Below are 12,329 nucleotides of genomic sequence, written 5' to 3'. Positions count from 1 at the left end.
GGACTTTGCAGGGTCGGAGGGGGATGCAGAGGTTGAGGGGGTTGATGATTCTCCCCCTGGCTCGTCTGAAGAGCCTGCAATCATGGATGAATTGGTTGCTTCTATAAAACAAACGCTGCATTTGCAGGATGAACCGTGTCCACCTGCCGTTCTGGCTTCTTATGGGACACAGCGGAGGCGCAAAACATCGCAGGTTTTTCCTTGTACTGAGGATTTTCAGCGCGCTGTTAGTGAACAATGGCGCAATCTAAAAAAGCCTTTTGCTGTGCCAAGTAGGTTCAAGCTACGTTATCCATTCACACCCGCCACTGATGAACGTTGGTGTGTGCCGCCTCCGGTGGATCACGCGGTGGCAGTTTTGAATAAATCCACTGCGATTCCGGCAGAGGATACCCCGGTGTTCCGGGACCCTACGGACAGGAGACTGGAGTCTCTTTCCCGTCATACTTACTCGGTTACCGGTTCCATGCTAAAAGCTATTTTTGCTTCCCTTATGGCGGCTCAGGCTGTCGCGGATTGGACGCAAGTACTCAGGCGCGTCCTGGTGGCTGATTCTGCCCCGCCGCCGACTTTGGCAATGGTGGATCAGATCCATCAGGGGGTCATGTATTTGTGTGATGCGGAATTGGATGTCATTCCTTTGGCTGCACGTGTGCACAGCGTGGCGGTGTTGATTTGGCTAAAGTGTTGGTCTGTGGACCAATCATCTCGCAAGACTTTGGCTAATTTGCCCTATTCGGGATCTCGCCTTTTTGGCGACTCACTGGATACGCTGATTAAGGGGATCTCTGGGGGTAAGAGCACGCTCTTGCCCCAATCTCACAAGGCTAAGGGCGCTCAAGGTAAGAAGCACGCTTCGTTTAGGCCCCCTCAGGGGTCCTTTCGTGCCTTTCGGTCGCACTATAAGGGCAAGCCCTTCAAGGGTCAAGGCTCCCAAAAGAAACCGTGGGCAGGTAAGCAGAAGTCCGGCCAGTCCGGATCCGCTGCCCATAACAACGCGGCCTGAAGGGACGCCCTCACCCAGTTCTGGGGTGGGGGGACGTTTGCTCGGTTTTCTTCAACCCTGGCTGGCCCGCGTTCGGGACAGGTGGGTTCAGGAGATCGTTCGGTCCGGGTACAAGATCGAGTTCCTGTCTCGGCCGGCGAACAGGTTTTTTCCCTCAAACCTTCAACTGTCTCCGGAGCGTTTGCGGGATCTGCACCTGGCGGTGCAGGACCTGCGGGCTCAGGGAGTGGTGGTTCCGGTGCCTCATCGGGACAGATTTCGGGGGTTTTATTCAAATCTGTTCACTGTGCCCAGAAAGGAGGGCAAGGTACGTCCAATTCTGGACTTGAAAGCTCTGAACCGCTTTGTGCGGGTTTGCAAGTTCCGCATGGAATCCTTGCGCTCGGTGGTGGCTGCTCTAGTTCCGGGAGAATTCATGGCCTCCATCGACTTGAAGGATGCGTACCTACACATCCCCATTTTCGAGGGTCACCAAAGGTACCTTCGTTTTGCCATTGCGGAGGATCATTATCAATTCGTGGCGTTACCCTTCGGTCTCGCTTCGGCTCCGCGGGTTTCACCAAGGTGCTTGCACCGGTTCTGGCCTTACTGAGAGCCCAAGGTATCTCAATCCTGGGGTATCTGGACGACATTCTGGTTCGGTCTGCGACCAGTCAGGGTCTGGTGAAGGACCTGTCCGTCACGATGCAAACTCTGCAGGAGTTTGGTTGGACGATAAACTTCCCAAAATCGACGTTGTGCCCGTCGGTTCGTCTTCCCTATCTGGGTATGATTCTGGATTCGGTTCAGGCAAGAGTCTTCCTCCCGGAAGACAAGCTCAAAACGCTTCAGGACGAAGTCAGGTCCCTTCGGGACTTTCCGTGCTCATCCCTCCGGACGGGCATGAGGTGTTTTAGGTTTGATGGTCTCGGCTTTCGAGGCGATTCCCTTCGCCCAGTTTCACACGAGGGATCTCCAGGCGGAGATCCTGTCCAGGTGGGACGGGCGACCACAATCTCTGGATCTTCAGATATCGTTGAGTCCTCACACGAGAAGCAATCTTCTGTGGTGGCTGCAGTCCCCGGCGGTGTCGGGGGGCAAGTCTTTTCGTCCGCTTTCGTGGACGGTGATCACCACGGATGCCAGCCTGTCGGGCTGGGGTGGTGTTCTGGGCGTTCTGTCCGCCCAGGGAACTTGGTCGGAGGAGGAATCTTCCCTTCCGATCAACATTCTGGAATTGCGGGCAATAAATCTTTGCCTTCTACGCTGGACGGACAAGCTTCAAGGCTGTCCGGTTCGGGTTCAGACGGACAATGCCATAGTGGTGGCCTACATCAACCACCAAGGGGGCACCAGGAGTGCTCGAGCGGCTCGGGAAGTAGCCGGCATTCTGTCTTGGGCCGAGACGCACGTCCTGGCGATAACGGCAGTTCACATTCCGGGGGTGCACAACTGGCAGGCGGATTATCTGAGCCGCCAGACTCTGGACCAGGGGGAATGGTCGCTACACCCGGAGGTCTTCCAGATGTTGTGCGCGAAGTGGGGTCTTCCGGATGTGGACCTGTTCGCGTCTCGTCTGAACAACAAGGTGGGAAGGTTCGTGGCAAGGACGCGCGATCCTCAGGCAGACGCGTCAGACACGTTAGTGGCTCAGTGGCATCAGTATCGTCTGATGTATGCATTCCCACCAATTCAGTTGCTGTCCCGGTTCCTTCGCAGGTTGTCCTCGGAACCAAAAACGGTGATTCTGGTGGCGCCAGACTGGCCTCGCCGGTCTTGGTACGCAGACCTCGTGAATCTGGCGGTCGATGCTCCATGGCGTCTGCCTCTTCGGGAAGATCTTCTGTCTCAAGGACCGATATTCCATTCTGCTTTACAGTCGCTGGCTTTGACGGCCTGGCTGTTGAGACCGAGGTCCTGAAGGATAGGGGTCTCTCTCCGGAGGTCATTCATACTTTGATCAATGCTAGAAAGGCCTCTTCGGGGAAGATATACTACCGTACTTGGAAGGCCTATTTTGCTTGGCGTGAGTCCAGGGGGTATTCCCCTCGCTCATACTCGGTTTCGAGAGTGTTGGCTTTCCTTCAAACGGGCGTGGACCAGCGTTTGGCTTTGGCCACGATTAAGGGTCAGATTTCTGCTCTGGCCGTTCTTTTTCAACGCCCTGTGGCGTCTAATTCTCTGGTTGGCACCTTTGTTCAAGGGGTGCGACACCTGGTCCCTCCTAGGAGGGAGCCTTTGCCTCCGTGGGACTTGAACCTTGTTCTGTCCGTGTTACAACATGCTCCTTTTGAAAAGATCAGGGAGATCTCGTTGCCTCTGTTGTCCAAAAAGGTCGCCTTTTTGGTGGCGATCACTTCGGCTCGCAGAGTTTCGGAGCTGGCAGCTTTGTCCTGCAGGTCTCCGTATCTGGTACTCCACTTGGATAAGGTGGTCTTGCGACCTAATCCTTCTTTTCTTCCGAAAAGGATTTCGGAATTTCACCTCAATGAGGACATTGTCTTGCCTTCGCTTTGCGCGGAGCCTAAGCATCCGAAGGAGGTGGCCTTACATTCCTTGGATGTTGTTAGGGCGATCAGGGTTTACCTGAATTCGACAAAATCCTTTCGCAAGACGGATTCTCTCTTTGTCCTTCCTGAGGGACCTCGGAAGGGCATGGCGGCGTCGGCTTCTACCATCGCCAAATGTATCAGACAGACCATTGAGCAGGCATATGCTTGAAGGGGAAGGTTCCTCCTATGCCTGTGAAGGCGCACTCTACCAGATCTCTGAGTACGTCTTGGGCCTGTCATCATCGGGCTTCTGTGGCCCAGGTGTGTAAGGCGGCGACTTGGTCGTCCGTTCACACCTTCTCAAAGTTCTACAAAGTGGATGTTCAGGCATCGGCAGATGCTTCCTTTGGCCGCAAGGTTCTTAGTGCGGCAGTACCTTAAGGTCCCTTGTTTTTTGGGCCCTTGGCTGTTTGGGATGTTTTTATCCCTAGGTTATTTGTTCTTCCTGGGTTGTTGCTCCTGTTGAGCAACGTTTTTTTCATGCTGCCCAGCTGGTTTCCTTCCTTTGGTAAGGTTACTTTCTCTGATGTGGAGACTGCGTTGCCTTAGGCGCGGTTGCGTTTCCCACCCCTCATGTTTGCACTGCTTTGGGACGTCCCCATTGTGACGAATATGAAGAGGCGGCGACTATAGGAGGACGTAAGAGAAAACGGAATTTTTGTAAAATCTTACCTGTAAAATTCCTTTCTCTGAGTCCTCCGACAGTCGCCGCCCCCGCCCCTCTTTTGGGGTTTTGTTTATGTACTCTACTGCTATTCTACTGAAACTGAGGTATGGAACAGGAAGCAGGAGGGTATTGACTGAGGGGACCACCCCCTGGGGGTGGGATATGCTAAAAGCTTTAATATTGACATATTCTGTTGCCTAGCTACTCCTACGGAGCAAAGGTCAATTTCCCCATTGTGACGAATATGAAGAGGCGGCGACTGTCGGAGGACTCAGAGAAAGGAATTTTAGAGGTAAGATTTTACAAAAATTCCGTTATACTGCCTAGACATGGTCAGGGCCATCAGGGTATACCTGGCAACCACAGCTTCTGTTCATCAAACACTTCACCATTATCAGGTGGATCAGATAACTTATTTCCAGGGTCTGCACTCTTAAGAAAAGGGTGCCCCCCCCCCCTATCAGAGCTTATTCTACCAGGTCAGTTAGTGTCTTTTGGGCTTTAAAACATCTGTATACCAGGCTGTCACCTGGCCCTCTATTTACACTTTTTCAAGGTTTTACCAGCTGAATGTTCAGGCCTCCGCTGATGCGAGCTTTGGCCCCAAGCTGTGACCTGAGTGTTTTTCTTTTCAGCTTTTCGATGTTTTCTGAAGATGCCAGCGGTGTTTTTTTGGGTGGAGACTGGAGCTTCTCTTTAAGCATATTCAGTGCCAGTGTATGATATTCCCCTAAGGGGCCAGTATCTAATCACCTGAAGGTAGCCAGCATATACTTCTGGTCTATGAATACAAGCCCTGCATCCTGTACTGTACTCCCAAGATAAGGAATTTACAGATAAGTTGAAATCCCCCCCCCCCTTTTTTTAACATCCAAAATGAAATCTAAAACCTCTTGGCATATCTGCAATTTGGTGTAGTTTTGTTTTTTTTAACTCTTCAGCTTTACTTACAATCTATTGTTGAGTTTGTGAAGTTCTGAAACTTTCTTTCAGCTATAACTACATACATAATCAGTGTTTGTTTTCTGGCACTTTTACAGGCTGTATCAATTATCCAAGGCTGGTAAACTTTGTGTTCCTGCCATGAATGTAAATGACTCTGTAACCAAGCAGAAATTTGACAACTTATACTGCTGTCGAGAGTCCATACTGGATGGGTAAGAAGAATGTTTACTGTAAAGATTAAGGTTTATCATGGCAACAAGTTAAATTGTATGTCAGGAAAGAAATGTGATTTTATGAAAAAAAACAGGATCTCTCTCTCCTACGCGGCTTAGTAATTAGGATGGATCGGAGCGGAGGGATAAAGACGCCCCTTGGACTGCTCTCTTGACCACCCTTTGCCCCGCTAGGGGTTATATGTATCCGTTGACCATAAAAATACTAATTACTAAAGCAGAGGAAAAAGAAGAATTCTCCTTAGACAGAGGTCAACCATAGACACTGAGATTAACAAAAAGACACTTTATTGAAAAATTAGGGTACTTGTAGACTCCCAAAAGACATACACATATACAAGGTAAAAAACATATACATAAGAACAAACATAGGGATAGCTACTGCGACCAACCAAGCAATTACTCAGACCTTTGAATTAAATCAATTATTAGAGAGTGGGGGTCCACGGTTGTGACAGAACACAGTCCCTGATAATAAATGGATTTCACCCAGACTGAGTGATTGGACCAAGATGGATCCACAGAACTCCAGGGATCAATTCAATATAAGGAACTATAATCCAGATGTATTACCCAGGGAAATCATCCCTATAGTTGGGCAAGGCAATTGGAACTGAAAGCCTGAAAAACACAGTCCAGTTGCATAAGGGTTGTTTAGATCTGATGAAACCATCGTCCATTGGCTGGTAAAACGCGTCATCTGTACCGCACCAATCAGGGATACCGGCGTTAGTAAGCCTATCTGCTTTGGCTAAAGAACCCACAAGGAAGTCACGTTGCAGTGACGACTTTCCGCTCGGCCCCCCGCACATGCTCAGTGGAAGCGCAGGAGGTGGCTGCAAGCCGCTAAACGAGGCAAGGACGCCGCAGCTCCGCAGACCAACGCCGAACACCCGGATCCCGTGAACACAAGTCCAGGAGGACATGACTGACCGGCTAAACTAAAGGAGGTATTGTGCTCTACATATGAACTATACAGAGAACTCTGTCACACTACTTCATTACTACGCAATACAACCTCCATCCCACTGGTCTATCTAAACAACCGTTATGCCACTGGACTGTGTTTTTACAGGCTTCCAGTTCCAATTGCCTTGCCCAAATATAGGGATGATTCCCCTGGGTAATACATCTGTATTATAGTTTCTTATATTGAACTGATCCCTGGTATTCCGTGGATCCCTCTCGGTCCAATCACTCAGCCTGGGTGAAATCCATTTATTATCAGGGACTGTGTTCTGTCACAATCGTGGACCCCCACTCTCTAATAATTGATTTAATTCACAGGTCTGAGTAATTGCTTGGTTGGTCGCAGTAGCTATCCATATGTTTGTTTTTATGTATATGTTTTTTACCTTGTATATGTGTATGTCTATTGGAAGTTTACAAGTACCCTAATTTTTCAATAAAGTACTACCTTTTTGTTAATCTCAGTGTCTATGGTTGACCCCTGTCCGAGTAGAATTCTTCTTTTTTCTCTGCTTTATTAAGAAATGTGATTTTATATTGTTATTTTCTAAAGCAAAAAGCACATGGTATATACATAAGCAAAACCAAAAATAAGCTAAGAACTTGTTATATGACACAGAACTGGCTCTTGTATCCTGTCAGGGTGCCAGGAAGTCAGACCATGCAGGGATGCAGGTAAAATAAAGCAGTTTATTGGAGAAAACAACAATAAATGCACAGCAAAAATGAGCAAGTAAGAGCAGGAACAAGCCGGGGTCAAGTCCAGAAGCGGGTAGTCATCCAAGCCAGGGTCGAGTCCAGAAGCGGGTAGTCTGCCAATGCCGGGTTGTCTGCTGATGCTGGGTTGAGAGCCAGGAGAGTCGTCAGCCATGCCAGGTCATATTTGGAGGAACATAGAGAACAGAAGACCGCTAGCAGAGATGCACCTTGAAACACAAACACAAGGGCAAGGACTGCAACCCATCAGGTGATAGATATAGTCAGGTGTGCAGCATTATCACTGTGCGACACCCAGGCAGCAGCCAAGTGATGATGCAATCAGAGTTCTCCTCAGGACCATAACCATTCCATTGCACCAGGTATTGAACCTGACCTCAGAACAGACGGGAATCCAAGATGCTGCTAACCTCATACTCCTCAGGATTGCCCACAGGAATGGGACGGGGGCGAGGAAGTGAAGAAGTATAGCGATTGCAAACAAGTGGCTTCACGTGAAGGACATTGGAGATACACATTCCAGGGGGAAGACCAAGGGCATAGGCCACCAAGTTCACCTTACAGAGGATTTGAAAAGGCCCAACAAAACAGGGTGCCAGTTTTGTAGTGGGCACCCTGAGGTTGAGATTAGGGGTCGACAACCATACCCTCTCCCCGACCTGATATGAAGGAGAAGATAAACGTCTCCCGTCTGCCTGGAGCTTCTGACTCTGTGCAGAGACCCATAAAGACTCTTGAATCTGCACCCAAGAGGAACGGAGGGCTCAAAGATGATCCTCTACAGTCGGGATGTCCTGTTTTGAGAATGACTCCGGCAACACAGCGGGTTGGAACCCATAATTGGCCATGGATGGAGACATTTCGGAAGACGAGTTAATGGCAGATTTCCTGGCAAACTCCGCCCAAGGTAGCAGATCAACCCAATTGTTCTGATGGTCAGAGATATAGAAGCGGAAAATTGCTCCAGAGCTTGGTTTGAACGCTCATTGGCACCATTGGACTGCAGATGGTAGGCCGAGGAAGAGGAGAGTTGAATACCCAACTGGGAGCAATATAATATCTTATCATCCTTATTGGCGAAGTTGGACCTGGCATGGGGGATTGATTGGCAAGATAGGCAGCCCCTTTTACAACTTTGGAAAACGCCAGTACTCTGGTCAAAAAAGAGCTGTTGTCTATAAACTTGATACCATGTATGAGCTTTCAGTTTACTGGGTGCAGTAGCGTTTTTAAGGGTTCTGTTGCCATGACATAGATTATTTTGAGATTATTTTTGGTTTTGCTTCTCTTCACTTGTTCCAAGGGTCTAGCTCCAGCAGCTATATACGTTTTTGGTTAAAACATTTTTTCTCTTACGTCCTCCGACAGTCGCCGCCTCTTCATATTCGTCACATATGGGGTATTAGACTTTGCTCCGAAGGAGTAGCTAGGCAACAGAATATGTTAACATTAAAGCTTTTAACATATCCCACCCTCAAGGGGTGGTCCCCTCAGTCAATACCCTCCTACTTCCTGCAACCATATCTCAGTTTTAATGTCTAGCTTGTCAGGAGTGGCTGGCTTTCTCTGTGCTGGGGCTTTCTGCCCCAGACTCTTTCTTCTTTTTGAAATTTTGTTTGAGTTCTCTCTCTACCTTTACTTAGCTGTTATTTTTGTCAGCGTTAGTTAGTTCTTCTGATGAAGAGGATCATGCGGGCTGGGTCTCGGGCTGATCCCCCTGGTCGCAGGTCGTGGGTCAGTGGCTTCCCAGCCTGCCATCAAGCGTTCAGCCAGGTAACGCTCCTGGCACAGTGAACGACCCATCCCTGTTCGGTGCAGGGATGATTGGTGAGGTGGCTACCTCACTGGACGCTGTGCGGTTTCTTAACCCCCATTTTGTGCGTCTTGAATGCGACTCTCCCTGCCTCATGTGCAGCGGCTTGTTCGCCTGTGCGGGTCCCCCACGCCATGTGAGGTAAGTGTATTTATGTGGGGACCTGTCTGTCTGGGGGGGTGTCAGTCTGGGACTGTGTAACCTGCCTCTATTCACACTGCTTGTCTCCTTATCTCTCGGCTGCATGCTGTGGGCTGCAAGGGGGGGGGGGGGAGCTGTGTGACACTGTGTGTGTCAGCCTGGTCAGTGTGAGAAGCTGTGTGCTGTGGGGCATGTTTTTTGGCATGTTTGGGCATATACAGCGATCGCTGCGGCGATCTGACATGTGTTCTTATACAGGGATGTCATGTGTGCATTACTGCACTGTGGAGCGGCGGTTTCGGCGCCAAACGGCGACATTTTGCCTACACTCGCTCCGGCCGCATGTTTTACATGCATGGCGGCCATTTTCTTGTAGCCTCCATAGGCTTTCATAGAGCGCCCTGGCAGCATCACTTCCTCTTTCCAGGAACACCGATCGAGGCAGCAGCAGCGGCGAGGGTCTCCTCTGGTTTTATCCTTCTGTTCTTGCTATCCATTGCCTGTGTTCAGTTTGCATATTCCCTGTGGGGGTCTCATTGTGCTTGAGTGTGGTGCGGTGGGCTGCGCTTACCGCGCTTGCTTAAAGGGGCAGTTAACCCTTTATTGTCCGGCATTACAGGGGCAATGGATTCTCAGGAGGGCAAATTTCCTACCGCCTTGGTGGAAAGCCAGGGGACCGCTGTTTCCCCCCCAGGGGGGGATTTAGCAACTATTGTGGCTGGCCTTGCTGCTCAGGTACAGATGCTGGTGGCTGCTCAATCTACTAAAAGGCCCAGAGTTGCTCTTTCCTCTGATTCTGAGGGTGAAGGTGATGGGGCTGTTATGGCGGGGGCCTCCTTATCGGGGTCCCGCTCCTCCCTAGATCTAGTGGGGTCCGAGGTGGAGGCTGAAGTTGAGGGGGTTGATCATTCTCCCCCTGGCTCGCCTGAAGAGCTTGCAATCATGGATGAGTTGATTGCTTCCATAAAGCAAACGCTGCGTTTGCAGGATGAAGTGTGTCCCCCCGCCGCCTTGGCAGCTTATGGGACGCAGAGAAAACGCAGGACGCCGCAGGTTTTTCCCTGCAATGATGATTTTCATCGCGCTGTTAAGGAACAATGGCGCAATCTGCGCAAACCTTTTGCTGTACCAAGTAGATTCAAGCTGCGTTATCCTTTCTCGCCTTCCACTGATGAAAGGTGGTGTGTGCCTCCCCCAGTGGATCACGCAATTGCGGTTTTAAACAAAGCCACTGCGATTCCTGCAGAGGATTCCCCTGTGTTCCGTGATGCCACGGATAGGAGATTGGAGTCTCTTGCCCGTCATACTTATTCTGTTACGGGTTCTATGCTTAAGGCTCTGTTTGCTTCTCTCATGGCGGCCCAGGCGATCGCAAGTTGGACGCAAATGCTTAGGCGCGTCCTAGTGGCCGATTCGGCCTCGCCGGCGATTTGGTGGATCAAATACACCAAGGTGTCATGTATCTGTGTGATGCGGACCTGGACCTGGTTCCGTTGGCTGCACGTGTGCACAGCGTGGCGGTGTTGTCTCGCCGCCTGGTTTGGTTAAAATGTTGGTCGGTGGACCAGTCCTCACGTAAGACCTTAGCCAATCTACCTTATGATGGGTCTCGCCTTTTTGGGGAGTCCTTGGATGTGTTGATTAAGGGGATCACCGGGGGTAAGAGCACTCTCTTGCCCCATTTCCCCAAGGCTAAGGGGGCTTCTGGGAAGAAGCATGCTAATTTTCGGCCCCCTCAGGGGTCCTTTCGTGCCTTTCGGCCGCACTACAAGGGCAAGCCGTTCAAAGGTCAAGGCTCTCAGAAGAAGCCCTGGTCTGGGAAACAGAAGTCCGGTCAATCCGGATCTGCAGCCCATAACAGTACGGCCTGAAGGGGCGCCCTCACCCAGTTTTGGGGTGGGGGGACGCTTGCTCGGTTTTCTTCAGCCCTGGTTGGCCCGTGTGCGGGACAGATGGGTTCAGGAGATCGTTCGATCTGGTTACAAGATCGAGTTTCTCTCTCGGCCGGAGAGCAGATTTTTTCCCTCAAATCTTCAACTGTCTCCAGAGCGTTTGCGGGACCTGCACCTGGCGGTGCGGGACCTGAGGGCTCAGGGAGTGGTGGTTCCGGTGCCTCATCGGGACAGATTTCGGGGGTTTTATTCCAATCTGTTCACCGTGCCCAGAATGGAGGGCAAGGTTCGTCCAATTCTGGACTTGAAGACTCTGAACCGCTCTGTGCGGGTTCGCAAGTTCCGCATGGAATCCCTGCGGTCGGTGGTGGCTGCCCTGGTTCCGGGGGAATTCATGGCCTCCATCGATTTGAAGGATGCGTATCTTCACATCCCCATTTTCGAGGGTCACCAGAGGTTCCTTCGATTTGCCATTGCGGAGGATCACTACCAGTTCGTGGCGTTGCCTTTTGGTCTCGCCTCGGCTCCGCGGGTCTTCACCAAGGTGCTTGCACCGGTTCTGGCATTATTGAGGGCCCAGGGCATTTCTGTCCTGGGGTATCTGGACGACATTCTGGTTCGGTCTGGAGAAGGACCTGTCTGTCACGATGCAAACTCTGCAGGAGTGTGGTTGGACGATAAATTTTCCAAAGTCGACACTGAGTCCGTCGGTTCGTCTTCCCTACCTGGGAATGATTCTGCCGGAAGACAAACTCAGAACTCTTCAGGAGGAAGTCAGGTCCCTCAGGGACGTTCCGCACTCGTCTCTGCGGACGTGCATGAGATGTCTGGGATTGATGGTCTCGGCCTTCGAGGCGATTCCCTTCGCCCAGTTTCACACACGGGGTCTCCAAGCGGAGATCCTGTCCAGGTGGGACGGGCGACCTCAATCTCTGGATCTTCAAATCTCGTTGAGTCATCGCACCAGAAGAAACCTTCTGTGGTGGCTCCAGTCCCCGATGGTGTCCGGGGGCAAGTCGTTTCGTCCTATCTCGTGGACGGTAATCACCACGGATGCCAGCCTGTCGGGCTGGGGTGGTGTTCTGGGCGTTCTGTCCGCCCAGGGAACTTGGTCGGAGGGGGAGTCTTTCCTTCCGATCAACATTCTGGAATTGCGTGCGATAGATCTCTGTCTTCATCGCTGGACGGACCGGCTGCAGGGCTGCCCGGTTCGGGTGCAGACGGACAATGCCACGGCGGTGGCCTACATCAACCACCAAGGGGGCACCAGGAGTGCCCGAGCGGCTCGAGAAGTGGCCGACATTCTGTCTTGGGCCGAGACTCATGTCCCGGCGATAACGGCGGTTCACATTCCGGGGGTGGAGAACTGGCAGGCGGACTATCTGAGTCGCAGACCCTGGATCAGGGGGAAAGGT

The 12,329-nt window shown here is 51.2% G+C and overlaps 1 protein-coding gene across 4 annotated transcripts in view; it reads left to right on the top strand.

Annotated features, from left to right (window-relative positions):
* AHCYL1 (adenosylhomocysteinase like 1) overlaps positions 1 to 12,329 on the top strand; it is a 494,269-nt gene that overhangs the window by 224,431 nt on the left and 257,509 nt on the right. For all 4 annotated transcript variants that reach the window (XM_082247288.1, XM_082247287.1, XM_082247286.1 and 1 more), the window contains one exon: positions 5,245 to 5,361. In XM_082247288.1, the coding sequence (XP_082103414.1) occupies positions 5,245 to 5,361 (117 nt within the window). The remainder of the gene's footprint in view (positions 1 to 5,244; positions 5,362 to 12,329) is intronic.

The sequence above is a fragment of the Pelophylax lessonae genome (assembly GCF_965119305.1).
Source record: "Pelophylax lessonae genome assembly, chromosome: 2".
Classification (NCBI taxonomy): Eukaryota; Metazoa; Chordata; class Amphibia; order Anura; family Ranidae; genus Pelophylax; species Pelophylax lessonae.
The sequence above is the reverse complement of the archived record's forward strand: the minus strand, read 5'-3'. Positions and strand labels throughout refer to the sequence as shown.